This window comes from Lepisosteus platostomus, chromosome 3, assembly GCF_059453375.1.
Source record: "Lepisosteus platostomus isolate fLepPlt1 chromosome 3, fLepPlt1.hap1, whole genome shotgun sequence".
NCBI lineage: Eukaryota > Metazoa > Chordata > Actinopteri > Semionotiformes > Lepisosteidae > Lepisosteus > Lepisosteus platostomus.
The window spans coordinates 25408106-25435864 of NC_142613.1; the positions used below are offsets into that span (position 1 = coordinate 25408106).

The window sequence follows — 27759 nt, forward strand, 5'->3', positions numbered from 1 at the left end:
GCCACCTGTCGGTCATTTTGGCCAGCCAATCAGTACTGCAGTATTCCGTGCTGTTCTGCAGATAAATTCATTTCACTGCACATTTTGAATGGCTGAATCTGTATTAGGACTGCTGAATATGTTTCTTAAGACTTTTGCCCAGCAGTGTACTCTAATTACTGTGTGATAAAACTATAAATATATAAATATAATAAATTTTTGTTTTTAATACATACACTATTTTAAAATATTTTATAAAGATAAAATCATTATTATCAGAAAGCTGCTTATTCCTGGTAAGGGAAATAGTAAACACAATTATTCATCTTTTTCAAGCAGTAAACCTACTTTAGACAGAAATTGTGATATTTTCAGAATACAAGCAATCAAACACTTTATAAACCTGTAAAAGGAAAAACAACAACTTATGTATATAAATGTGTTTGCATTACAGGTCCTTTACAGGACTATTAGTAAATCCTTATATTAATAATTAGAGGGGGAATTTGTTCCGAGTTTGATAGCAAGACAAACAAACAATACAAATGAAGGAATGGATCCATTCAATTTTAAATTAGGATAGTTAGATCATCTTACAGAAAATAAAGACAAATGAATTTTACCATGTTTTAAATATTTAACTTTTTATCTGCAATATTTCAGAAAGAAAGAGGAAGTACCTTTCTCTTAAAAAAATCACTTTGGTATTTATAATACAGCATCAAAAACTGATATGGTTAAGAGCTCTGTGGTCTACCTGGTTGGCAGCGTGCAACACCCATCTGCAGTGAGTCTGATCTGTGCCTCAAAGCTGTCTGGGGGGCACTGGACTTGCTGAAGAGGAGGGCATTCCACAGTGCTGCAGTCCACACTGAATACTGTTGTCGAGAAACAAAAACACACAGTTAGTAGAGCTATGTGAGGGCTTGAAGGAAAAAAATATGAACCATGGGAAACAAATGTAAAACAAGGATGAGTTCATTAAAAACTGAGACAGGAGGTATGGATTACATGTTATTTTCTTGATTTTGTTTGTTGTTAATTTATACCACAAATTCCTGAAAGGAAGGACCGTCTAACAATTTAACTTTACAATATGGGTTGCAATAAAAAAATAAACGAGAAAAAAATATTTCAATGACATGGTCTTGCAGTATTAAAGTGACCACTGAAAAAAACAAAATTTACCAAGATCAATTCCATGATCAGACGTAAAATAATACGTATTTTATGTCTCCATCATGATTTACAAAGGTGAAACTACTATGTGCTGTCCATCTGTGTCTGGTTTTCAGTGTGCTAGGTGTTGTGTGAGAATACATATTATCTCTACATCACTGTTCATTTTAATATGGCAGGGCTCTGCATTTAATATGGCAGGGCCTGTTCAGCACATCATATTTTCAGCAAACATTAAATACTGATGTTTAGTAAAGTAGGTCTCATGTGGCACATCTAAAACACCTGACAACTATTTTTGCTCTTGCCTCTTTATTTTTGCACATTATGACACAGCTGCAGCTAAGGATGTTTGACTATTTTACTAAGACCCACTGATCCAGAGATTGCTTGTAAAGGAAAAAGCAGTTGAGCTGCAAGTCACTGTTACTGAAAACACCACTCACTACAAATATTTAGTCTGTATTTTCAAAGTTGCTTCTAGCTACTTGTAACTTTCACTTTATATATAAAGCAACAAGTGAGACAATGGTATTAGTTCTGTATTTTTGCAAACGATGCAGTCTTGTGTGGTCTAATGTTGGTTTTATGCCCAGAACATAAAGCGAAATTAGTTAAAGCTAAGAGAAATGATCTAAGATATAAAATACTTATTCTACATGTTTATTATAAACTTTTCGCTCAGACATTTATACAGGGACATTATTCTTAATTGTACATTTGAGCATTTTGTCATGTATCACTAGGTAAGCTCATTGAGACACAGTTATATGGGCGGTGCCCTAAACAGTTTGCTTCACTAATCTTTGCATGAACTTTATGTGATGTATATCCATATATAGGCATACATCTGTATTACTAACTATTAGGGAGGGTGTCACTTTATCTTGTTTGTTTCACAGTTTAAAATACCATCTTTAGTTAATTATTTCAAGTTTGGTGGTTGCAAGCCATTCTCCCATATGCAATAAAGAGACTTCCACTACACAGACACCTGGACTTTGTCATTTGTATGACACAACAATTTTAGCACTGCAAGCAGGGTACTCCCAGCTGACGGAACTCCGTCAGAGAGGTGGAAAGGAAAAGCTAGGTGGCCACTTTTAAAAAAAGGTAAGGACTCTTCTTTTCTAAAAAGTCCCTTATCCTCTCCATGTTGCTGTTGAGAGTTTTTTCTGAAGTTGAATGAGCACAAAAGAATAATGAGTTTATGGTGTATGTGATTGTAGACATTTGATAAGTGTGCCAGCTGGTCTCCCAGTTGAAAGATACTGGCAAAGGATGGTGGGGTCGAGATAGAAGAATCGCTGAGGGATAGCATTCCGCCTGGTTAGTGCGGTAAACCCAGGACTGATGCGCCTGGTGCGCATGTAGAGAACTGTAATTGCCATATGGTGTATCCTTTCTCGTCAGCTGTTGTGGTGATGTTATGGTGAGAACAGTAATTGCTGTAGGCTGTGTTCTCTTTAGTTGTTGTGGAGAAGCTGTGATCTCAGGGTGGTAACCTGAACTGTACATGTAGTGGAGCCAGGGATGGTAACTTGGCTCTCTAAAAGCTCTCTAAAAAGGAAAAAAACTTGGTCCGTGTGTTATGGTAACTAGCATAAAAGGTGCTGAACACGTGTGTGGTCACGGAGGATAGACGTGAAAATGGTTTGGTGTGACGAAAAATTAGAGAAGGTTTCTGACTGGGTTTTAGAGAAAAATAAATGCAAAGTGAAACTAAAAAAGAAATATGGACTGTCAGACGGAATATGGTCTGAACAGGAATGTAGAAAAATGTATAAACAATGGGCTAAAAAAAGCAAAGAAAGACAGGTCTTATTTTAGGGAAACATTTGAGAATTTGACAGAATATTACAGAGAAAACAGAATGGGATAAGACACAAAAATCCCTGACGGAAAACCTAAAAGCAATGGCTGAACGCAACGAAGCTATTGAATATGCAGAATATCCAGAAAAAGTAAAAGCAAAAGAAGAAATAAAATGCCTTAAGAGAGAACCTGGGAGATGGGTGGGAAATGGTGTGGAGATTTTTGAAAGAACATTATCCCCCGAAAAAACTGATTGGAGAAAAGTAACAGCATGTCAGGAGAAGGAAAGTGAGGATATTTCAGATTTTACAGAGAGGTTTATAACTTTATGGATAGTATACTTTGGGTTAGCCAATGAAAAGGAAGTGAATAAAAACAGTTCAACAGTAATAAAACAAATTTACTTACAGGTAAAACGTGATGTGGCCAAGAATATACAACTATGCTTTCCTGATATTATACTAGTAAAGAGACTCCCAAAGAGGAGAAAAAGGAGTTACCAAAATTATAACCAGATATAAGACCCATTCAAGGAAAAAATGAGGACTGGGATAAATATCCTGATTGGGCATATCCAGATGGGGGGGTGCAGTAACGGGCCCTGTGGGGAAAGGGGGACAAAACCCCAAAGATAAAACTACTAATAAGCTGGTGTCCAATTACTGTAAAAAACAGGGCATTTTTGGAGAAATTGTAAGAAAGAGGCTTGATTTCACAGTTACAGAACATGTCAAAAGCTGAAAAGAGAGCCTTGTGTGAAATCATAGATTTAAACTAGGAAGCCCCCCTCAGCTTATCTCAGGATTTAAATAAAAGAAAAATAATCTTAAAGTGTGCAGTAAATGGTGTCCAGGTTCCCCTATTGGTGGACACAGGAGCACAGTTGCCTTGTTTATTGACTAAAACAGCAGAAAGATGTGATATAAATTTCTCTAACGGGTGGAGGCTACAGGAGTAGGGGGGCAAGGGTTGTGTTTAAAAGAGATACAAGCTGTCACAACATGCTTGGGAAAAGATGTATGGTTTCAAATACAGATGTGGGCAGGGACAAATAGTATTGCAATGTCCTCGCCCGGTGGTAAGGAGGAAGCGCACCTAGGTACCGCAAAGCAGGCTGGGAGTTGTAGCCGGGGGGAGTCTGAGGGTCAGCACGATGACCAGCAGCTGACCCTGCATATGTAAATAGTGTTATAGTAGTTTAAGTGTCCTGTACATCTTTATAAGTGTATAGCCTGTAGTTAACGAGTTACCACCCTATCCATGTGTATGTGTTCCGTCGGTCTCCTCATGTGTGTATAGCCTGTTTGGTTTTTGTGTGGTTTTGATAGGAGAATAAAGCAATCGCTTGGTCCCAGGCTAGAGGTGCCGGAGAAGTTACACAGTGACCAGGGGCGTAACTTCCGAGTCCCAGGTCTTTGCCAGATTGTGCCAGAGCCTGGGGATCTCTAAGACGCAGACCACCCCTCTGCATCCCAAGATCGACTGGTTGGTGGAGCTGTTCAATCGGACACTCGCCAGCCAGCTGGCCACCCTGGTGTCCCGGCACCAGCGGGACTGGGACCGCCACCTCCCCCTTGCACTCTGGGTGTATTGGACTGCGGTCCAGGAATCTATTGGGTGCACCCCGGCCTCGCTTATGCTGGACCTGCTCTTCGGCCCGCCGCCCAGAGACGAGTCGGCACTGCCGGCTGGACTGGACTACAAGTGGGACCTGCGGCAGCGGATGCGGTGGTTGCACAGCTTTGCCCGGACCCACCTGACTCAGGTGGGAGTCCGTCAGAAGTACAACCTGCACTACAACCTGCGCTGCAGGTGGCCTGCCTTCCAGCCCGGGGACTTGGTTTGGGTGTACAGCCAACGCCGCCGCAAAGGCTCAGCCCTAAGCTAGCGCCGTCGTGGGAGGGGCCCACTGAGGTCATTGGGGTGATGGGCGAGGTCTGCTACCGGGTCTGGTTGTGAACACAGGGGAGAGTGGTGGTTCTGCACCGAGACCGCCTGGCACCCTACCAGGTCTGGGAGGAGGAGCCCCGCGGGGAGGCTCCGGAGGAGCAGCTGGGGCCGGAGCCAGCCAGACAATGGGGCGTCCACGGGCCACAAGCCGCCACCGAAGCGCATCGGCCGCTCACGCAGAGTTCCACAGCTTTTAGCCGAGTATGAGTAAAGCCTGAGGGGGTGTTCGACGTCGGCGGGACACCAGATGCTTCAGGTGGGGGCAGTGTAACGCCCTCGCCCGGTGGTAAGGAGGAAGCGCACCTAGGCACTCATGGTACCGCGAAGCAGGCTGGGAGTTGTAGCCGGGGGGAGTCTGAGGGTCAGCACGATGACCAGCAGCTGACCCTGCATATGTAAATAGTGTTATAGTAGTTTTAGTGTCCTTTATTAGGAGAATAAAGCAGTTGCTTGATTTACTATCACGTCTCCACTTGTCCTTTGTCCTGAGGGAACATGAAAATGCTACAGTATTAATAATGAATGACTTTGGACAAGCTGTAAACTCAAAGTATTACCCCGGTCCACATTCTTTGTAACCATCTTTGTAAACGAAAACACTTTATTTTTTCATTGACAAAAAGTAACACCACAGCATTTCTTTGATCCGATCATGCATTAGTTTCCAATAATACAAAGTCTTGAGAATCTCCGATTCACCATGCCTTTCACATGCTCATAAAAGATATTAATTAAAGAACAAAAACATATTACTGTATGTAATATGTAATACAGTACATGTAAACTGTACTGTATATGTACTGTACTGTATATGGCTGGACTCCATTTCTCCCTAAACATTTTAAGCATCAAAGTCTTACAGTACATGTGGTTATTTCTAAACGTTTTTACGTGCTCCTTCTGACCATATTACTGTACATTTCTATACTTGTGAAAATTGATTGTTTTAACCTTTTCTGCGAATACGCTCGTTATCGGATTAAACAAAAGCATACTTTTAGAATTGGATTAACAGGGAATGTAATATGGATTTGCTTATCTAAATAAATTAATAATGGTATAACTATATTCATATACTGTTGCACAAACAGTAGTATAAAACTTTCCATTGATGTGTATGGCTGTTTCAGTGGTTATCACATGACTTGCCTTGGTGACGTGATAGCTTAAGTGACTGATTTATAACCCTGAGGTCGGGTATTCACACCTAGCTGTCGCCATGAGTTTTCTTTTAACAAAAAAACATTTCTTTGAAAAACTAAAATAGCAAATATTATTGGCATTATATTGATCTTTTTTATATTTCTACATATCACAACATGTTCATACTGTATGTACACAGCTGTACCACAGGGTGTAGGGCGCAAATCCACGTGAGCCCAAAAGCCCTACATTAATGTTGTGCATTCGTCTGGCGCTGTGCGGTTTTCGCATCTTTCTCTCTCTCTGGGAGTGCTGGCTGTGCCCCTGATTCTGAGTCTCTGTGTCTACATTGTTTGTAAACAAACCGGTTTCACGGGTATTTAAGTAGAATATGGCGAGTCTTCCAATGACACTCCACCTTCCCCCACGGACACATGTTTTCTTAGAAAAACAGATTCACAACTTGAAGCTGTGCCAGTCTTCTGTGTAAAACAAATCAGTTTGAACACCATAGGGGCTGTTTTTAATAAGCTGCTGAGTAAAGAATAGGAATTTTCCTCCTGTCAGCAGTATTGTGTATATAGTTGTATGTACAGGCTGCAAAAAGTTTCACAAGTAGAGGTCTTTAAAATTAAGCCAGGCAAACGATTTGTTTAATTCTTAATAAATAAATAAAAAACGAGATATGTTTAGACATTGCACGACTTTAAAAGCTATAAAAACAGGTTTTGATAATGAATAACCACTCTTTGTGTGCGAAAAACGGGTGATTTTTCTTCCTCGTGATCAGCTTAGAATCTCTGTCTACGCTGTATGGTTTTTACTTCTTAATTAAACGTTTAAAATACACAAATTTCATAAAAAAGACACGCATTTCAAATAGAAAAAATCATATTCTGTCATCTTCCTGGTATGTAGAACAGATCAGCAGGTCTTTTTTCCTCAATCAGAGGCTCTGAAAACAGCATGCCGCCCACTGCGCTGCATCATAGGGGGAGGTAGCACCGGGAAGGACGAAGCACGGAGCTCAGTATTGCACAATGGCTGTAAAGCACCAATTGCGTCTGCGTTCATTACTTATTGTTTAAAATTGTAAATCATTTTCTTTGACTTCTAAGTCCCTTACTTATCCTTAAGCACAGGTTTCTTTTGATACCATCGTTAGACAAAGCAGGAACTTATTGTACTTTCTAATGACATTACACGTGGAAAGATGACAGATTACACATTTTTATTGTCTTTAATTTTTTTATACATTTTAGAAAAGATTCATCTATGCATACACCACAAAAGTATTCTTGATTGTATTTCTGAATGCTATATATTAAAAAAACTTGCAGCTTACTCAACGATTCTAAGATGATTTTTTAGATGTTTTTTTTTATTTTTAATTATACATTTTAAACACTTTAATTTTGAGAACGCAACACACATTCCGTACAGATACAGTACAGTCACATTCTCCTGTCTTCCTGTGGTGTAAAATAAATTAGCAGGTGATTAAGATAACAATGCAGTGCCCACACTGGGGTAAAGTTAGCTTGAAGTTCAAAAATTCAAAACACGAGAAATACTTAGTGCGAAAAACTAAGCCATTCAAAATGCACGGGCGATACCGCATTATTTTCCGGTACGCTGTACGCAGTCTACCGCGAGTTACCGGTAAATACCGCTAGTTACCGTAAATTCTCCTATAATACCGCAAGCAAAATAATAGTATCCAGAATTTCCGCAAGGTGGAGCTAATAAAGCTCAACCTCTCATGTTTGAGCTGTCGCCATCAAAGTCTTTAACGAAGATATTACTAATAGTATTAATAATGAATGACCTTGGACAAGCTGTAAGTGTAAACTCAAAGTATTGCCATGGTCCACATTCTTTTTTTCATTGACTGTCTTTGTAAAAGTAACACCACAGCATTTCGCAATCACGCATTTATTTCCAATCATGCAAAGTACAGTAATTTTTGAGAATCGATTCACCGTGCCTTTCACATGCTCATAAAAGAGATTGATTTAGGAACATAAACATATTACCGTATGCAAACTGTACTGTATACAGTATGTATATGTATATTTAATGTCTTAACTGTGCCCGTTTAAGTATTGAATATTTATATGGAATTTTACCACTGAAGGAAAATCTTAGTGCCTGAGCATAAAAAGAATAGGAGCATACTGCAACGCGTGTGAAGGCCATAAACGATATTAATTTTGGAACATAAACATACAGTATATGGCTGGTCTCGGTACTTTAAAGAAAACATCCACGAAACATGGTTTCATTATGACCAGATTCGGTCTTGAGATATTTTTAACTTGATTTACAGTATTTGAGAGGTATGTCTTGACACCGATACTACGTAAATACTACTCACGTATATGTTTCTAGGTTTATATTATGCATTTCATACGGTCAAATTACTTTTGAGCAACTGATAAGAAGCGCGAAACGGTATGCCCAGGGCGTTGTAGTTTTCGTTTTGTTTTAATGCAGTGCGGGGACTCATCTTTAACTATATCGCCGTGGATTGATTAGAGATATCAAGTACATACAAGTCATTTTTTAAATGTTGTAGTTCGTCTTGTAAAAATGTTACGAGTACATCATCTGTCAACAATTACAAAGGTTCTGTTTCCATATTGCGGATTTTGGTTACGTAATGTTATTTTCTAATTTCACGTTGTGAATATATGATTTGGGCAAACAGAGCCGCAAAGAAGTACATTATGGGTTGTTGTTTTTTTTTGCAGTTTTATCTAGAACAAGCGATGCTTAAACCTTTGTCTGATTCTTGTGAAACTATCCACACGACAGTTACCTAGGAGTTGACTTCAGTGATGTCACTGATGGGATGTTTCTAAAAATCCATCCACTGTAAAACGTCTTCTCCAGTTGTCCTGCATATGTATTCGCTAATGAAGCTGTGTGAGCTGTAATGAGCCTGGTTCTCTACATTTCTGTATGAACCAACTTAGAGGGCTAAAGACAGCTTGTGTTTAAATTGAGTGTAAGGTAATTTATGCTTCTAAAGTCATGGTCAGCATTTATTATTGTACTGTGCTGTAAACTTGTTCTGTGCCTAATTACATTATTTTATAGCTTTATCAAATCTGTACATTGTCTGTCGATAATGTTTCTGTAGTGCTTTTTCAGCACTTAGGTTAGGTTCCTTACTCCCATGTCATACAGTCTGTGATCGAATCCCATGGAACTATGACTTCATTTTTTAACAAACATTTCTTTGAAAAAATGAAACGTTTCCCTTGGTCAGAGATTAAATAAAACCTCACTCGCACCAAACAAATTTATATTTCTAAATATCACAACATGATCGAATTTAAGTCTTTTTAATAACAATGAATAGTCACCTATGCGTTACAAAATAAACATTTATATTGATTTGAATCGCGTTTTGATTTAAATCGTAAATGCGTGTTTAAATATATGTGTTTAAAGGCGATATACTGTATAAAAGCGCTGATTCTTATGGAATGTGTTCCGCCGAGGATTCAAAAAATGTATTTTTTTTAATCGCGTATCTAAGGAAAACTGCAGTATAACTTTGTTCATGCACAAACAGTGGCATGTTACATTATTAATTTGGGTGTCTCCTCTCGCCAGAAAGCTCTAAATTTCATTTTGAGTGCGGTTTTGGACTTTTTCTAAATTGCAACCCATAAATAAAGCTGATACAGTTTAGACTTACTGTATTTTAAACTGTATTACAGCAGCACATTGGACAATGCAACGTAAATTGCAAAAATCCACTTGGAATCTGTCCAAGCCCTACTACGAAAATTATTTAAACTGCGACACTTATCATACATGTTTAAATATACTTTATTTTATATAGCGTTTTAAGCGAATAGGTAATTAGATCGCTCATAAACCTAATCGCTTTTTCTACATAAACACAGCGTGATTGCTCTCTGAAAATGTTTTTCTTTATATTTAGGCTCAGATTTCAACTATATATCGTATTATTATAAACTTTCTTGGAAAAATGTATTTTATGTAAACCATGTTTGCTATTAATTCATTTAGGGCTAGAATACGTTCATTGTCTTCCAATCGAGTCGAGTTGACATTGGAAGCTTGCCACGCCCGGACTGTTACACCAACGCATTAGCATGTTAAAGCGATTTCATTGAGGAGCCTAGCTTTCTTAACTAGTAAGTACTGTACTTCCTACTTTGAAAATACCTGTGAAACCGGTTTAATTTGTCACAGCCAGTACTCCCGCAGAGAGGGGGGTTGTACTCGTTAATGTCCGATGACATACAAGTGGAAAGATTACAGATTTTAATCGTCTTTTTTCTGAACCAGGGAAAATCTGATCATGTTTCTCTATAACAATAATAAAAAACTTTATTTTACATTATTTTACATATCCCGCTTACACATCGCACGACTTTAATAAATCTATTCTTTATTAATACTAAATAAATAATACTAAAAATACTACAGCAAAGAGGTCACTTGATTTTTGGAATAATTCCAAATAGCACAATGATCCACTGGTATCCCTGAAGTCTGTTTAGTCCATAATCTTCCAAATACAATCACTAAGCAATTATAAGAATTATACCATCCTATTTCTTTGTGATGTCCTGTAAAAACTAAACCTATTTTTATAAGGCTTTTACTCAAAAGATTTCCAAACACACAAAGCATTTGTGGAGTACTATATTATTTCTAATCATTAAAGCTTAACAATAAAGTTTAGATTGCTGACTATGGACTAACTACATTAACTAACTGCAATGCAACAGTATACATTTTACAAGTAAGAATATCTGGTTGAATTCTTGCATTTGTAGCCAATTTAATGCGAGAGATTTTAAGTTTTAACAGAAGAAAACTACGAATATGAAAACAGCCATAACAACAAAAAATACTGTGCAAATATCAAAAGGCTACTTCAGTAATGAAATAATAATCACAGGAAAATCACAGAAACCAGACACTGTTTACACCATATTGTTAAGAAAGACTCAAGACAGAAATGTTCATGTACAGCTGGAAAAAACAACTTCTAAAACAACAGTGAAGGCTTCAACATTACGCCCATGCTTTTCCACACTTTTAAGAATAACCTTAAAACTTAGGCTGTTGAGTCCAATCAATTAAAGCTGGAGTTCTGCAGGTTGTACAGGCTTAAAAGGTAGATCGGTAGTTTATCTGCAATATAGTCCAGTACTTTAGGTGTTTCTTGGTTTAATTTTCCTGCTTATTAATGCTTACTTTCCTACATTTCCAATGCAGTTCACTATCATTATACACAAAAGCCAAACCATAAACTTTGAAGCTAGCAGACTTCAAGAAAACACCTGCTGGTGTTAAATGGTGAGGTTTTATTATAATCTAAGGTATGAAAACAAACTAGCTACATTTTAAACACACTTTATAATACACCACTTTTTTGTTGTATCCCAAGTGATTTGAAGCATTTCTGTTTTAATTGAACTTCTAGAGTTATTTCTCAAATGTTTAGGAAGACATCGCCATAATAAGGGTATGCTTGTCATATGCTAAAAGAATAGCTTATAACAGGAAATGCAAAGTCTGTTTTTTTTTAAAAAGCTCCTTTAAAGCCTGTGCCCCAGAAGGTCCATTTATGTTGAGCTGTGAAAGTGCTTTACAGTAAAAACCTTGTGTAAATGGTTAAAAGCAATGATCCAGGGACCAAAGGTGATTCAGGAGCCTACAACCAATATTTGTGTGCTCGGTGCAGTCAGATGTTGAAATTTGACCCCGTTTTTGAAAAAGTCCCACTGTATGCTGTTCCTTTTATTTACAATAAGAATCTAGGAACCTCTAGGAGACATCAACTGCAAAGTGACATGACTTAGAGCCTCTTGAGTCCTGCAGATACAGGGTACCTCATAATTTTAATTAAATCAAATGTGTACTGTATGTGTAAAACTGAAGCTGACCTAACAACCATCCCCTTTTCTGCAGAGTGTGTTTAATTGTACTGTTTCAGCACATCGGTTTTTTTTCCCCCAACAACTTTCCAGAGGAGCTATAAATATTTTTAATAAATACACACAGTATTGCTCATAAGGTCTGCTATTTGAGGTCCAGTTATTTAGATGCATACATCTTATTTTATTATATAAATATTTATATCCTATTCTTTTAAAATATTTTATCTTATATTTATTTATTTTATCTTATATTTATCCCGCGGCCGGCAGAGGAATCCTACTCCGTTGGGCCCCTGAGCAAGGCCCTTAACCCTAACTGCTCCAGGGGCGCCGTACAATGGAAGACCCTGCGCTCTGAGCCCAAGCTTCTCTCCCTGTCTGTGTGGCTGTGTCTCCATGGAGAAAAGCTGGGGTATGCGAAAAGACGAATTCCTAATGCAAGAAATTGTATAGGGCTAATAAAGAAACATTATTATTATTACATTATTATTTATTTTACACAGATCATACATAAACAATGCAGTAAAAAAATGTCTGTAGCGGCGAGGCTTAATAATAAGGCAGAATTAAGTGTTTCTGAGCTTCCCAAATGAGGCCCCATTTCTCTGTTCATCTCTGTGGTGCAGCCACAGAGAAACTATTCATGCAAGCTGATTTAAGGTTTGATAAGGACAGCTCCCAAAGGGGGATGCACTTAGCTAAGCCTGGCTATCATGATCAATGGTCATCCATTGGCGCCTATCTGTCTAGGGAGTGCCAGATGGACATCTGGACTGCATTCCTAAGTGTCAGGAGTAAGTGACTCATATCTCACCTTGATCAACCAATCAGGGACTGGTAGGGCCGAGTAACCCACGTGGGACTCTGATGCCCATGGAACTTTCAGCCAATCAACGAGCTGAAGTTCCTCCAGGTAAAAACAGGCAACACAGAGAGCCTGTGAGATTCTGGAGAGGATTCTGTGGACTGTTCTAAAGGGAATTCAAAGGAGAATTCCAGGGCAGGACGGCCCAGGAGCAGAAGGCTCCCAAGGGCAGGACATTCTCGCAGCGCGCCTCTTGACCATCCTGAGACTCAGCCCGGACAACCACGGAACGGCCAGTGTGTCCGAGTGCCAGAACTTTCCTTTGTTCTAAGAGTCTAGAGTGGAGGTTGCCAGAGAGTAACCAGCAGCAGGCCTCGTGAACAGGTCGGAACTGTGGACAGCTGAATCACTATTCAGAACTAGCTCTTCATCAGGAACGAACCGGTCCTCTTCCTGACTTGCTGGGACCCACAGTCATGTTTTCTCCTGTGCACAAACTGTGCTAGTTAAAGCCAACACTAACTAGCCGGTCAGTGAACATCAGCAGCGCACCGTCGCAAGCCGCACAGCACAGCCTGGCACGGAGCCAGAGAGCGCGGATTGGACAGCAACAGCCTGCAACTGTTTCTTTGTGCCCGCAAGAGATCTGAATTCCCAAAGATTGGATGAATATTCAACTTCAATGCATTACAGCTCGAGAATTCAATTGTTATCCCAACCAGTTGATATCAATTTAATTCCTAAGAGTTATGTACTTGTTTTGAGTATCTAATGTAGAAGTTGTAACCAAGTTCACTTTACGAAACGGTCTTAATGAATGATATACTGAACGTATGTCCTCTTGATATGTGTAACACTTCGTAACTGACTGAATATATACCTTTTGTATTCTGATAACCCTCTCAATAAGATCTGTTAGTTTTATATGCATATTCTATGTATTAATAAATGTATCCTCGTGTATTAGTACCTGTGTGTGTGCGTTGTTTGAGTTATGTCGCATGGTTGGACTCTAAAGCCATCAAAAGAATCAACTTTGTGATTTACTGCTACAATTAATAATTGTCTCAGTAAATTCCCAAACCCTACAGAACTGGTGCCTTCAGAGAGCCACTATGATTACATATTTGGCGTCCCTGAGCCGGTTTTCCTACATGTCTCATCAAGTATTTAATCATTAGGTATAACAGTTTCCCTTTAGGCCTCTGAAAACACCACCTTCTACCTTGTGAATACCAGTACCTCCTAATTATCTAAAGGCTTTATTTCTTAAGAGCATGACATTAAAAACTGCTCAACTTTACAGCTGCATGTTTGCTTGCAGCATTCCAATACCTCTCAAGCAGTGAAAACAATAACGAAAAAGGATTTGTAGAGTAACAACTTTTTTCAACATCAGGTTTGCCCTCGCTAACACCAGGCTTTACAACTATTGTTTGTTTGGTAAATATGGATTTACAAACTGCATTATTAACCAAACCATAAAAAAAAATCTCTACACAGACACATTAATCGTTTAAACCTTTATGCAAAAACAACAAAGGAATCATATCTCACCACTTGGCAGGGTGTTATGATGAAATCATGTCTTTGTTGTTGGTGCGACTTTTTTGGTAGTAATATGATGATTAAACTAAGTAATATTACTAAGTAATATTCTTTAGTATAAAAGTTTTTTTATTATTGTTATAGAGAAACATGATCAGATTTTCCCTGGTTCAGAAAAAAGACGATTAAAATCTGTAATCTTTCCACTTGTATGTCATCGGAAAATACAATCAGTTTCTGTTTTGTGCTAAGACATTAACGAGTACAACCCCCCTCTCTGCGGGAGTGCTGGCTGTGACGAATTAAACCGGTTTCACAGGTATTTTCAAAGTAGGAAGTACAGTACTTACTAGTTAAGAAAGCTAGGCTCCTCAATGAAATCGCTTTAACATGCTAATGCGTTGGTGTAACAGTCCGGGTGTGGCAAGCTTCCAATGTCAACTCGACTCGATTGGAAGACAATGAACGTATTCTAGCCCTAAATGAATTAATAGCAAACATGGTTTACATAAAATACATTTTTCCAAGAAAGTTTATAATAATACGATCTATAGTTGAAATCTGAACCTAAATTTAAGAAAAAGCATTTTCAGAGAGCAATCACGCTGTGTTTATGTAGAAAAAGCGATTAGGTTTATGAGTGATCTAATTACCTATTCGCTAAAAACACTATATAAAATAAAGTATATTTAAACATGTATGATAAGTGTCGCAGTTTAAATAATTTTCGTAGTAGGGCTTGGACAGATTCCAAGTGCATTTTTGCAATTTATGTTGCATTATCCAATGTGCTGCTGTAATACAGTTTAAAATACAGTAAGTCTAAACTGTATCAGCTTTATTTAAGGGTTGCAATTTAGAAAAAGTCAAAAACCGCACTCAAAATGCAATTTAGAGCTTTCTGGGGAGAGGAGACACCCAAATTAATAATGTAACATGCCACTGTTTGTGCATGAACAAAGTTATACTGCAATTTTCCTTAGATACGCGATTAAAAAAAATACATTTTTTGAATCCTCGGCGGAACACATTCCATAAGAATCAGCGCTTTTATACAGTATATCGCCTTTAAACACATATATTTAAACACGCATTTACGATTTAAATCCAAACGCGATTCAAATCAATATAAATGTTTATTTTGTAACGCATAGGTGACTATTCATTGTTATTAAAAAGACTTAAATTCGATCATGTTGTGATATTTAGAAATATAAATTTGTTTGGTGCGAGTGAGGTTTTATTTAATCTCTGACCAAGGGAAACGTTTCATTTTTTCAAAGAAATGTTTGTTAAAAAATGAAGTCATAGTTCCATGGGATTCGATCACAGACCGTATGACATGGGAGTAAGGAACCTAACCTAAGTGCTGAAAAAGCACTACAGAAACATTATCGACAGACAATGTACAGATTTGATAAAGCTATAAAATAATGTAATTAGGCACAGAACAAGTTTACAGCACAGTACAATAATAAATGCTGACCATGACTTTAGAAGCATAAATTACCTTACACTCAATTTAAACACAAGCTGTCTTTAGCCCTCTAAGTTGGTTCATACAGAAATGTAGAGAACCAGGCTCAGAACACACAGCTTCATTAGCGAATACATATGCAGGACAACTGGAGAAGACGTTTTACAGTGGATGGATTTTTAGAAACATCCCATCAGTGACATCACTGAAGTCAACTCCTAGGTAACTGTCGTGTGGATAGTTTCACAAGAATCAGACAAAGGTTTAAGCATCGCTTGTTCTAGATAAAACTGCAAAAAAAAACAACAACCCATAATGTACTTCTTTGCGGCTCTGTTTGCCCAAATCATATATTCACAACGTGAAATTAGAAAATAATATTACGTAACCAAAATCCGCAATATGGAAACAGAACCTGTGTAATTGTTGACAGATAATGTACTCGTAACATTTTTACAAGACGAACTACAACATTTAAAAAATGACTTGTATGTACTTGATATCTCTAATCAATCCACTGCACTACATTAAAACAAAACGAAAACTAGAACGCCCTGGGCATACCGTTTCGCACTTCTTATCAGTTGCTCAAAAGTAATTTGACCGTATGAAATGCATAATATAAACCTAGAAACATATACGTGAGCAGTATTTACGTAGTATCGGTGTCAAGACATACCTCTCAAATACTGTAAATCAAGTTAAAAATATCTCAAGACCGAATCTGGTCATAATGAAACCATGTTTCGTGTATGTTTTCTTTAAAGTACCGAGACCAGCCATATACTGTATGTTTATGTTCCAAAATTAATATCGTTTATGGCCTTCACACGCGTTGCAGTATGCTCCTATTCTTTTTATGCTCAGCTACTAAGATTTCCCTTCAGTGGTAAAATTCCATATGAATATTCAATACTTAAATGGGCACAGTTAAGACGTTTACTGTAAATCTTTCTACGACAGACCAACGGACCACGAGTGCCCCTGTCGGTCAACCAATCAAGTACCGCACGTCATCTTGCGTCAAAATGCGCGACGCTGTAGCCAATTACCTCCGGTATGTGTCTGTACCGCGCACTTTGAATGGCTGCATCTGTATATCATCATAAAAAGAATAACAGCGTAGCCTCCAATTACCCAGACTGCAAGCACGGGAATAAAGCTTTGTTTGATTTCTGAAACCCTTTCTTTATGTCCTGTTTTCATTCGGGTAAGGGTCAACTATATACACAAAACTGCTGACTGTAGGAAAATTCCTATACTTTACTCAGCAAATTACTCAGGTGGCAGATGACCCGCCGTCTTTGCTCCCCCCAGCATCACCGCGCTGGCCATCTCCTCCTCCCCATCTGCTTCCCCGTACGCCGCCTCTGCTGCCGGCACTCAGACTTGTGGAGTTAAAAACTGCGCTTTCTTCTCCGTCACCACCTGCCAGCAGCACTCCCACGCCCAGACGAGAGATAGACACAAGACAAGCCCACCAAGAGCACGAGCGAGCCCGAGCGCGAGCCCGAAGAGAGAGTAACACCCAGGGGTGCGGAACCAGGGAACTATTTACATGGAAAGCGGGCGATCTCCCCAGACTGTACGCCCGTTTCACTGTGGGACAGCTGCACTGGTCAGCGGCCTTCCTAAACCCCGACCTGACCACTTCCATTCCTGTCCTGCCCTTCACCGCATATGCCAACTGGGCGCTCTTCGGCCGCTGCCCAGGACAAATGCACTACAATATTATGGACACTCTATTGACTTTTTTATATTTCTAAATATCACAACATGTTAGAATCTAAGGAATTTATTAATAATAACGAATAGTTTCAAACTGCTACTGATATCATCATCATCAATATGTGAAAAAAGTTAATCCTGTTTTTTTTTTGTAGCCCTGTAGCTCAAATCCTGCTTAACTAAAAATTAGACACAAGTAGAGTATTATTGGACAGTCTTGTGAGGCTAAAGAAATCAATAACGATATTACAGATGCAGCCATTCAAAGTGCGCGGTACAGACACCGCAGTACAGATACCGCAGGTAAGATGACACGCGATACCGCGGTGCGTGATTGGTTGACCGACAGGGGCACTCGTGGTCCGTTGGTCTGTCGTAAAAAGACTTACTGTAAACGCCTTTACTGTGCCTGTTGTAGATATTGAATTTTACCACTGAAGGGAAATCTTAGTAGCTGAGCATAAAAAGAATAGGAGCATACTGTAACGCGTGTGAAGGCCATAAACGATATTAATTTTGGAACGTAAACATACAGTATATGGCTGGTCTTGGTACTTTAAAGAAAAAAATACACACCAGTATTCCATTTCTCCCTAAACATTGTAAGCTTCGAAGTCTTTAACTAACGTGATACCGGAGTCAACAAGCATACTTTTAGAATTTGATTAAAAGGGAATATAATATGGAATCGCGTATCTAAAGAATTTAATAACGATATGATTATATCCGTGTACTGCGGCAGGACTGTGTAAGGCTGTTTCGCCTACCTAATCATGCGAGCTGTCTTGTAGCCTACTGGTCTGTGTTCGAGTCCAGGTGGTGTTGGACTTTTCATTTTTATTTATTTATTTTTTAATCGCGTAACATAAACATATTAGCGTATGCAAACTGTACTGTATACAGTATGTATATGTATATTTGATGTCTTAACTGTGCCCGTTTAATTGAATTTAAAAAAAAATATTTAACACGAACATTAAGCTGTTTACATCTTCCGCCTGAGAACGGCCGTTTCTCGCTTCTTATTGCTCAAAAGTAATTTGACCGTATGAAATGCATAATATAAACCTAGAAACATATACGTGAGCAGTACTTAAGCACTGTAGTATCGGTGTTAAGACATACCTCTCAAATACTGTAAATCAAGTTAAAAATATCTCAAGACCGATTCTGGTCGTAATGAAACCATGCAAGGGAGTTTTTATGTCCGTTGCAGTTCTTTTGCAACATGAATATAATTATATCGTTATTAAATTCTTTAGATACGCGATTCCATATTATATTCCCTTTTAATCAAATTCTAAAAGTATGCTTGTTGACTCCGGTATCGCGTTAGTTAAAGACTTCGATGCTTAAAATGTTTAGGGAGAAATGGAATACTGGTGTGTATGTTTTCTTTAAAGTACCGAGACCAGCCATATACTGTATGTTTAAGTTCCAAAATTAATATCGTTTATGGGCTTCACACGCGTTGCAGTATGCTCAGGCACTAAGTAAAAGGAGATGCTTCGTATTGCTTGACTAATTTTAAAAACTAAGTTATAAATATAAAAATTGCAGGCGCTGCTCTGGTGCGTCGGCTCCTACACAGTGCCTGTCTGCCGTAAGCGTTACAATATACATACAGTACCCAACACTGCTTGTACCCATCTGTCATGCAAATAAAACACCTTGAACTGAATTGAATTGAGGGGAGAAGGGGGGGATACTAAAGCCAATACTGGCTCAATGGGCTTTGACGTGCTAATGCGTTGGTTTAACGGTCCGGGTGTGGCAGGCTTCCAATGTCAACTCGACTCGATTAGAAGACAATGAACGTATTTTAGCCCTAAATGAATTAATAGCAAACATGGTTTACATAAAATACATTTTTCCAAGAAAGTTTATAATAATACGATCTATAGTTGAAATCTGAGCCTACTTTAAAAATAAAGGAAAAGCATTTTCAGAGAGCAATCACGCTGTGTTTATGTAGAAAAAGTGATTAGGTTTATGAGCAATCTAATTATCTATTTGCTTAAAACGCTATATAAAATAAAGTTTATTTAGAGATGAATGATCAGTGTCGCAGTTTAAATAATGTGAGTCAGGAAACTAACACAGCGCCACCGGATTTAATAACGCAATAAAAACGCTATAAAATAATGTGACACAGTACAGCACAGTACAACAATACTGACCATGACTTTAGAAGCATAAATTACCTTACACTCAATTTAAACACAAGCTGTCTTTCTGTATGAACCTCTAAGCTGGTTCATACAGAAAATGTAGAAATGCATTAGCCTGATCATGATTAAAAAACACATAATTAAACACGCGTTTGCGATTTAAATCAGAACACGATTTAAATCAATATAAATGTTTATATTGTAACGCATACTGTCCAGCCTCCATTTCTCTATAAAAATTTACTGTTGCACACACACACACAATAGAAGCAGGAACCGCTGTCAGAAGGGAAGATATATTCAAAATATCGCAAATATCGATCATGTTGCGATATTTTGAAATATAAAAGTCAATTGATTGTCCATAATATCGCTTACCTATTTTTTGGAAGAAATGTTTGTTAAAATAAAAGTCCAGCACCAGCTGGATTCGAACACACAACCTGCCAGCTGGTAGTCACGCACCTAGACCAGTAGGCTACAAGACAGCTCGCATGATCAGGTAGGCGAAACAGCCTTACACAGTCCTGCCGCAGTACACGGATATAATCATACTGTTATTAAATTCTTTAGATACGCGATTCCATATTATATTCCCTTTTAATCAAATTCTAAAAGTATGCTTGTTGACTCCGGTATCACGTTAGTTAAAGACTTCGAAGCTTACAATGTTTAGGGAGAAATGGAATACCGGTGTGTATTTTTCCTTGTGATATTTTAAGCTCTAGTTGAATGATAGGTGTCGCATTTTAAATCATTTTCGTAGCTAGAAATTATGAAACGCCCTGTTAAAAGCAAGGAAGTTTTTATGCCCCGTTGAAGTAAAACAAAATGCCTGACAAAGTATGGCTTGGACAGATTCCAAGTGCTTGTACAAATGTGCTAAAGAAATTATACTTTGAGTATACAGCTTGTCCAGAGTCATCCATTATCAATACTATTAGTAATATCTTCAGTAAAGGCTTTGATGCATAAATATTTCTGATAAAGGTAGGTTGTGTACTTCTGTCCAACTGAGCAATCTTGCTTTCATAATATATACCAACATTTTAATGACTGATGATTAACATGCTGTAATACACAGTTCAAAATTAAAGGCTCAAATGCTGTACATGAGAGGTTAAGCTCCCCCTGGCGGTTTTACAAGGCGACGCCGGATAGTTAGTCACGTGACACACGTGACACACGTGATACCGCATGATACTGCGTGATACTGTGACACGCCCACCGGGGTATGCTGCGAAATACCTCACCCATTTTGAATGGCTGCATCTGTAATTCAAAGATCTAAATATATGTAATGTATACGCCTGATATTAGCGGGTGTGTCTGCTTGCCTGCGCGGTGACGTCACCGTCTTTCCCTCTGAATACCTAGCAGGGACCTGTGCCATGTGGATCCCTTTAGATCTCCCTTCAGATTTAAAAAGTTATTCATAATATCTTAAGTGTCACATTAACATTGGAATGTTCTTCCAAGTGTAAAAAGAGGTGATACGCAACGTGTCTCCTTCATACATTTTCAGTTTACAGACTGTAAAAGATAATTTTTTTACGAATAATGTCTTCCGTATCGCATTAAAATTGGAATGCTTTTCACAGGTGTAAATCCACCTATTTTCTAGCCTCTTTATCCAGGTAACAGTTTCACAATTCACCCTCCCCCCTGCCTGTCTGACTTTTTTTCGAACCCTTCTGTGCGCGGATTGCAGCGGGTAAGATATTTTTCCAAGAAAAAAAAAGAGAAATTAAAAAAACGAGAAATTTCACCAGAGCCTCTTCTCTTCTTGTGTCTAATTTTTAGTTTAGCAGGATTCAAGTAGGATTTCAAATGAAAGGCAGTGATGTCAAGCAAGCCCAAATCATAGTTTAACCCATTCAGAGCCTACATTACATTTTAGCGTTTCATTTTGAGCTGAAGACCCTCACACCTGAAGAAGGCTTCACAGCCGAAATGTTACATTTTCTCTCCTCTCTTTTAAGCATGTCTACAATGCTGTAATACAGTTTAAAATAATTAAAAGTTTAAACAGTATCAACTAAACTCCATTAATATAAGTATTGAGTGGTATTAAATAAATACAGCTTTTTAGTATAGATTACACTTTTCTAAAATGTATTTAAAAAATAAAAATGATTACAATCTAATCTTTCCATGGTTGATCCCAAGATCCCAAGAAAAATAAATCTAAACGGGGAGAAAGCTATGCTGAAAGTTTATTAAGATACTTAGAAGACAAAGATAACAATCTATGTTGCATTTGTCTGATTGTGAATCAAAAAAAGACATTTAATTAAACACACGTTTGCGATTTAAATCAAAATTAGGGGTAACGGGGACTCTCTCTTTCTTATTATCAACACTAGTTCAATTGTGGTTCTTTTGGTTTCACGGAGGGCTTCTCAGATACTGTAGTTGGGCATTCAGGTAGATTGCCAGGCGAAATAAAAACAGGTTTCGATAGTAAATAACCCCTTTTTATGCGTGAAACACAGGTGATTTTTCTTCCTCCTGATCAGCTTAGAAATCTGTGTATGCTGTAACGTTTTTATTTCTTAATTAAACGTTTAAAATACAAGTTTCGAATAGAAAAAATCATATTCTGTTGTCCTCCTGGTATGTAGAACAGATCAGCAGGTCTTTTTTCCCCAATCAGAGGGGTGTGAGATGGTGTCAGCCAATCACCATTCTGAAGCGTTGCCATAATCTCTGGTATACGCACACCCCAGAATTTTGACTCTTCAGAAAGAGAAATTTTAAAGACTACTTCTTAGCATAGATAAGAAAGCGAATATAAAAAACTTGGATTCTCATGTATCTGATACACGTATCTTTTTTTCTGCTGTCTTTGTTGCACTCTTGAGGATCCTTGTGATATTTTGAGCTCTTGTTGAATGATAAGTGTCGCATAATTTAAATAATTTTCATTCTTAGAAATTATGAAACGCTCGGTTAAAAGCAAGGGAGATTATGTCTGTTATAATGGACATATAAACAAGAGTTCGATGTGGCGTTATTGGAAACCCAATTTTAACAACAAATAGCTGGCGTTATATCCTAGAAGACACAGACCAGCGCCAGTGGGAGCACACCCGGAGCGTAAAGGAAAATGCCTGACCAACTAGGGATTAGACATTTTTTCAGTGCTTGTACAATCGATGGGAATGTTCAAATAAATGTGCTAAAGAAATAAAAAAATAATGTATTCCTCTATCATATTGGCTAGCTAATGTCCTCTATTTGCTAGTTACTTGTGGCTGTGTTGCTCCGGTGCGTAGCAACGAGGGACTATATTCTCAGGCAGAGGAACGTAAACAGCTTAATTTTCGGGTTAAATACATTTTTAAAATTAAAATTCATTCTATACAGCAATCACATATTTGGGGACCGTTTTATAAAACTTTGATGCTTAAAATGTTTAGGGAGAAATGTAAGACTGGTGTGTATTTTTTCTTTAAACTACTAAGTCCAGCCATATATAGTACAGTTTACATACAGTAATATGTTTATGTTCCTAAATTAATATTGTTTATGACCTTCAGATGCGTTATGCTCCTCTTTTTATGCTCAGCTACTAAAAATTCCCTTTAGTTGTAAAATTCCATATAAATATTTAATACTAAGCGGAATAAAACTAATAGTAAAGATATTAAATGATTAAATCTTTCCACAACTGACCAACACACCACGAGTGCCCCTGTCAGTCATTTTGGTCAGCCAATCACGTACCGCGGTATGACGTGTTATGACGCGCTATGACGTAGGGATTTGCCCGCAGTACCTGTGTGTACTGCGCACTTTGAATGGCTGGATCTGTAGAGGTACATTCTGAACCTGTTCTGCAGAAGCTAACAGAACAGAGGAGCCCTGAATTTGAGGACATGACTAGACAGGCTGTGGAATTGATCCTTGCTAGTTCAAAGGTGTGTTGTAGAATGGTACCAGATCATTTAGAATATGGCAGGTATGATGAGGTTTCAGAGGAGATGTATAAAAAGCTTGAATCAGCACCTAAGATGAATGTAAGCTGTGAGAGGGATTTTGGAATCTTTGACAATTTACTTAAAGTTAAGGCCAGAGCAAGAGGGTATGATTACGTTTAAGGAGAACAGGTCTTGTCAGTGGCTTGAAAAACTAGATTCTGAAAAGAAGGCAGAAGTTGTATCTCTATTTTATCTTTAAGTATCCGTTAAAGAGCAGAGGGCTGTGTTTTGTGAGAGGATGGCTAGGATAAGAGATGCCAGGTTGCAGACACTTAGAGAGAAGAAGGAAAAAAAGATAGAAAAGGAAACAAAAGATATAAGGACAAAGGAAGTACTAGCGGTAGAGTTAGGAAAGTATGGGGCACTTTCGGAACAGTGAGAAAGAAATGGATGAGCAACTGAGGAATTTAGACGAGGACAAGAAGCTTCTTGCAGTTACAGCACAGTTGAAGCTTAGGAGATTTGTGATAGGAATGAAAAATAAAAATAGAGTTTTCAATTTTTCAAAGGACGAGAAAAGGCTTATTCTAGAACAGCTGATTGCTAACTTAAAAATTGTTGTCTGCAGGCCAGAGGAAATCCCAGGTACATCTAGAGAAGACAAAGATTATTGTTTGGCACCATCAGAATGTATTGTTGAAGAAAAGGCAGAGTTTTTAAAGGAGGCCGTTAAGCAGCATTTTAAGGCTAGATATCTAGGTAGAAAAAAGGTTGGTATGGAAAGATTAAGAATTCCTATGTTAATTAAACCAGGATTAATTAAACAACAACACTTGTTAGGAATGAGACTTAGACATGGTTTTGATAAGAAAGGTAGGAAGGTGTGGTACAAGGGCACAGTCGTTGAATTGAGACTAGATGGCCAGGAGTATATTTTTAAAATAAAATATGATGGATTTAGAAAAATGTGGTGGCTTGCTTTGTGGAAAGATTATATGGATGGTTATTTAGAATTGCTTCCTGTTAGTGCAGAGGACTTTGTAGGCAAGAAAGTAGAGCACATGTTTGTGAGTAGTGAAGATGGGAGTGAATGTTGGTGGCCAGGCAGGGAGTCCGTGTAAATAGAACAGGAGACTTGTTTGTTGTGGATTATGTAGAGGAGGGTGATGATGAAGTTAGTGGCATAATTGAGTATCCATTGTTAGATGATTACATGGATAATGAGGTGAGGATTGTTGCTTAGGTTTCTTAAGTTCCGGGCAGTTGCTAATGTTACACTATGTGTCAGACGCAGATACTTTTGAGGAAGACGAATAGGAAAACTTGTAGATCTTGTAGATGATGGGGCCCTCTTTTCTGACCGCCCCATCATCTCATATTGCCAATCACCTAATCTGCGCAACCTTCTTGTTCACAGCTCCCTTGACCGCCCTCAGCAACCATCCACACCAGGTACTTCCCCTTGCAACAGAGCTTGCTGTATCACCTGCAAGTACACATCCAACAACACACTCATTCAAGGCCCCTCAGGACAATTCTGGATCACCCAGATGGCATCTTGTACCTCCAGCAACCTAATTTACTGTATCTCTTGCAGTAAATGCCCAGTTTCTCTCTACATTGGAGAAACAGGAAGGAGACTTGGAGACCGCTTCAAAGAACACGTCAGGGCTGTGAAGATTAAAGATCTCTCCAAGCCCATTGTTTCTCATTTCACCTCTGACGGCCACAACCACTCTAATCTCTCCGTCTGTGTTCTCAAAGATGGTTTTCCGAACTCATACATCAGAAAGACTACCGAAACCAAACTTATCCTGCAGCTAGAATCACACCTTCCCCCTTCTCTTAATGACAGACTACTATTCTACTAAATTTTCTCCATTCATTGGAAGTTTCATTTCACACCTTTCTACACCTATTCTGACTTCACACCTCTTGATTGGCCTCTCTTTCTGTCCCCTGCTCCCGCCTCTAACCCCTGCTCCCTCCCAGCCTTTGTTCTCCCGCTACATTACCTTTGCCTACTGCCTTGTCTCTCTCACACCTGAAGAAGGCTCCACGGCCGAAACATTGTGTTTTTTCTCTCTTTTTTTCAGCGTGGAAAAAACCTATTACTTGTTCCTTTGCAGCCTACGCATGCTGACGCAGCTACACACCTGAACTATCTTGTAGATGATGCTGATGCACCAGGGAGGCTGGTGAAAAGCTAATCCCTGGAGCCAGCATCTTAAGATATCTGTATTTGTAGATACCTGTAAATTAATTTGAAAACATGCAGATTACAGATGCTGATGCACCAGGGAGGTCAAAAGGCAGTGCCCACCAGCACCTGTAACACCTCCAGGCCCTGAAAGAGGATATATTACTAATCATTAACATAGGAACAAATAATATAGCTCAGGGTAACTCCCCCTATGACATCCTTAGAGCTATGAAAGAACTGATTGTGGCAGTAAGGAGAGTATCTCCTTGTAAGGTTCATATTGCAATTTGCTCAGTTTTGCCATGGCTCTGTGATGACTCATTTACGGCTAGAGCTGTGAAAGAAGCTAATCGGGCTCTTTCACAGCTCCCTTCTCAGATGGGCCATGTGCAGTTCCTCGGGAGCAACAGAGTGATTCTGAAGAATAAGCAGCCCATTGCTCAGTTCTTTGCTGCTGATGGGCTTCATCTCAGTGCCAAAAAGGAGCATTTTTCAGTATATTTTAAATTTTATTTCTCATTATATTAGAACTTAAGCTTGATTTATTTTACTAGTGCCACATTTTATTTCATAATTTACTTGTTTACTTTAATTTTGGGATATTTTTATTTTGTCAGATCAAATGCACATTTGACCAAAGTCATGTTTTACAAGACATGGAAAAAAGTGCAACAATTTATTCAAATGCAATTTTAATATTAATGACTATATTTATCATTCATACCTTATATTATGTATGATAATTATTATACATAAATATTCTAAACTTATCACGAGGAAGAAAAATCACCCATTTTTCATGTATAAAAAGTAGTTTTTAACTATCTAAACCCATTTCTTACAGCGTTTAAAGTCATGCAATGTCTAAGTTATGCAGGAACACATTTTTTATTTTTTTTTATTAAAAAAATCGTTTGCCCAGCCTCTAGGCCATCTTCTATTAAGCTGATAAGCAGCTGTTAAGGAGAGCAAGACTACGCAGTACTCATATTCCAGACAACTCTGAACACATCATAGACTTAGCATAACACATCTATTATGAAGGGCAAAAAATATCTTAACTATAATCCAGATGATTGGGGTATTGGGAAGTGGCTGTAGTCAGTGTATGGTTCATGGGGAGAGGCATTTGTCCAATACTTGTTTGTTGGTTTAGTATTATTTGTCATTATAATACTCGTCAATTCATATAAAGTCTCTGTGTACTAAAGTTTCCACTTGTATAATGATTGTGCATTCTGAACCAACAACTGACCACCGGAATAACCTTCTGAGCAGTGTAACAACATCCCTTGTCTAAAGAGAGAACATGATTGGTAGAACAATATTTTCTCAGGGGGGACTGAAGGGACAAGCAAGACAATGGCATTATTTCTGTATTTTTGCAAAAGATGCCATCTTGTGTGGTCTAACGTTGGTTTTATGCCCAGAACATAAAGCAGAACTAGTTAAAGCTAAGATAAATTATCTAAGATATAAGATGTGTATTCTGCATGTTTATTATAAACTTTTTGCTCAGATATTTATACAAGGAAATTATGCTTATTTGTACATTTGAGCATTTTGTCATGTATCACTAGGTAAGCTCATTGAGACACAGTTATATCGGCGGTGCACCTAACTGTTTAGTTTGCTTCACTAACCTTTGCATGAACTTTATGTGATATATATCCATATACAGGCATACGTCTGTATTACTATTAGGGGGAGTGTCACTTTAGCATGTTTGTTTCACAGTATAAAAGACCATCTTTAGTTACTTATTTTCGAGTTTGGTGGTTGCAAGACATTCTCCCATATGCATATGTAATAAAGAGACTTCTGCTTCACAGACACCTGGACTTCGTCATTTGTATGACACAACATATATAATGCATATATATGATGTATGTACAGATGCAGCCA

General features: G+C 38.2%; 1 protein-coding gene across 11 annotated transcripts in view; it reads right to left on the reverse strand.

Annotated features, from left to right (window-relative positions):
• crim1 (cysteine rich transmembrane BMP regulator 1 (chordin-like)) overlaps window positions 1-27759 on the reverse strand; it is a 632333-nt gene that overhangs the window by 372651 nt on the left and 231923 nt on the right. For all 11 annotated transcript variants that reach the window (XM_088625109.1, XM_088625117.1, XM_088625112.1 and 8 more), the window contains one exon: window positions 737-857. In XM_088625109.1, the coding sequence (XP_088481235.1) occupies window positions 737-857 (121 nt within the window). The remainder of the gene's footprint in view (window positions 1-736; window positions 858-27759) is intronic.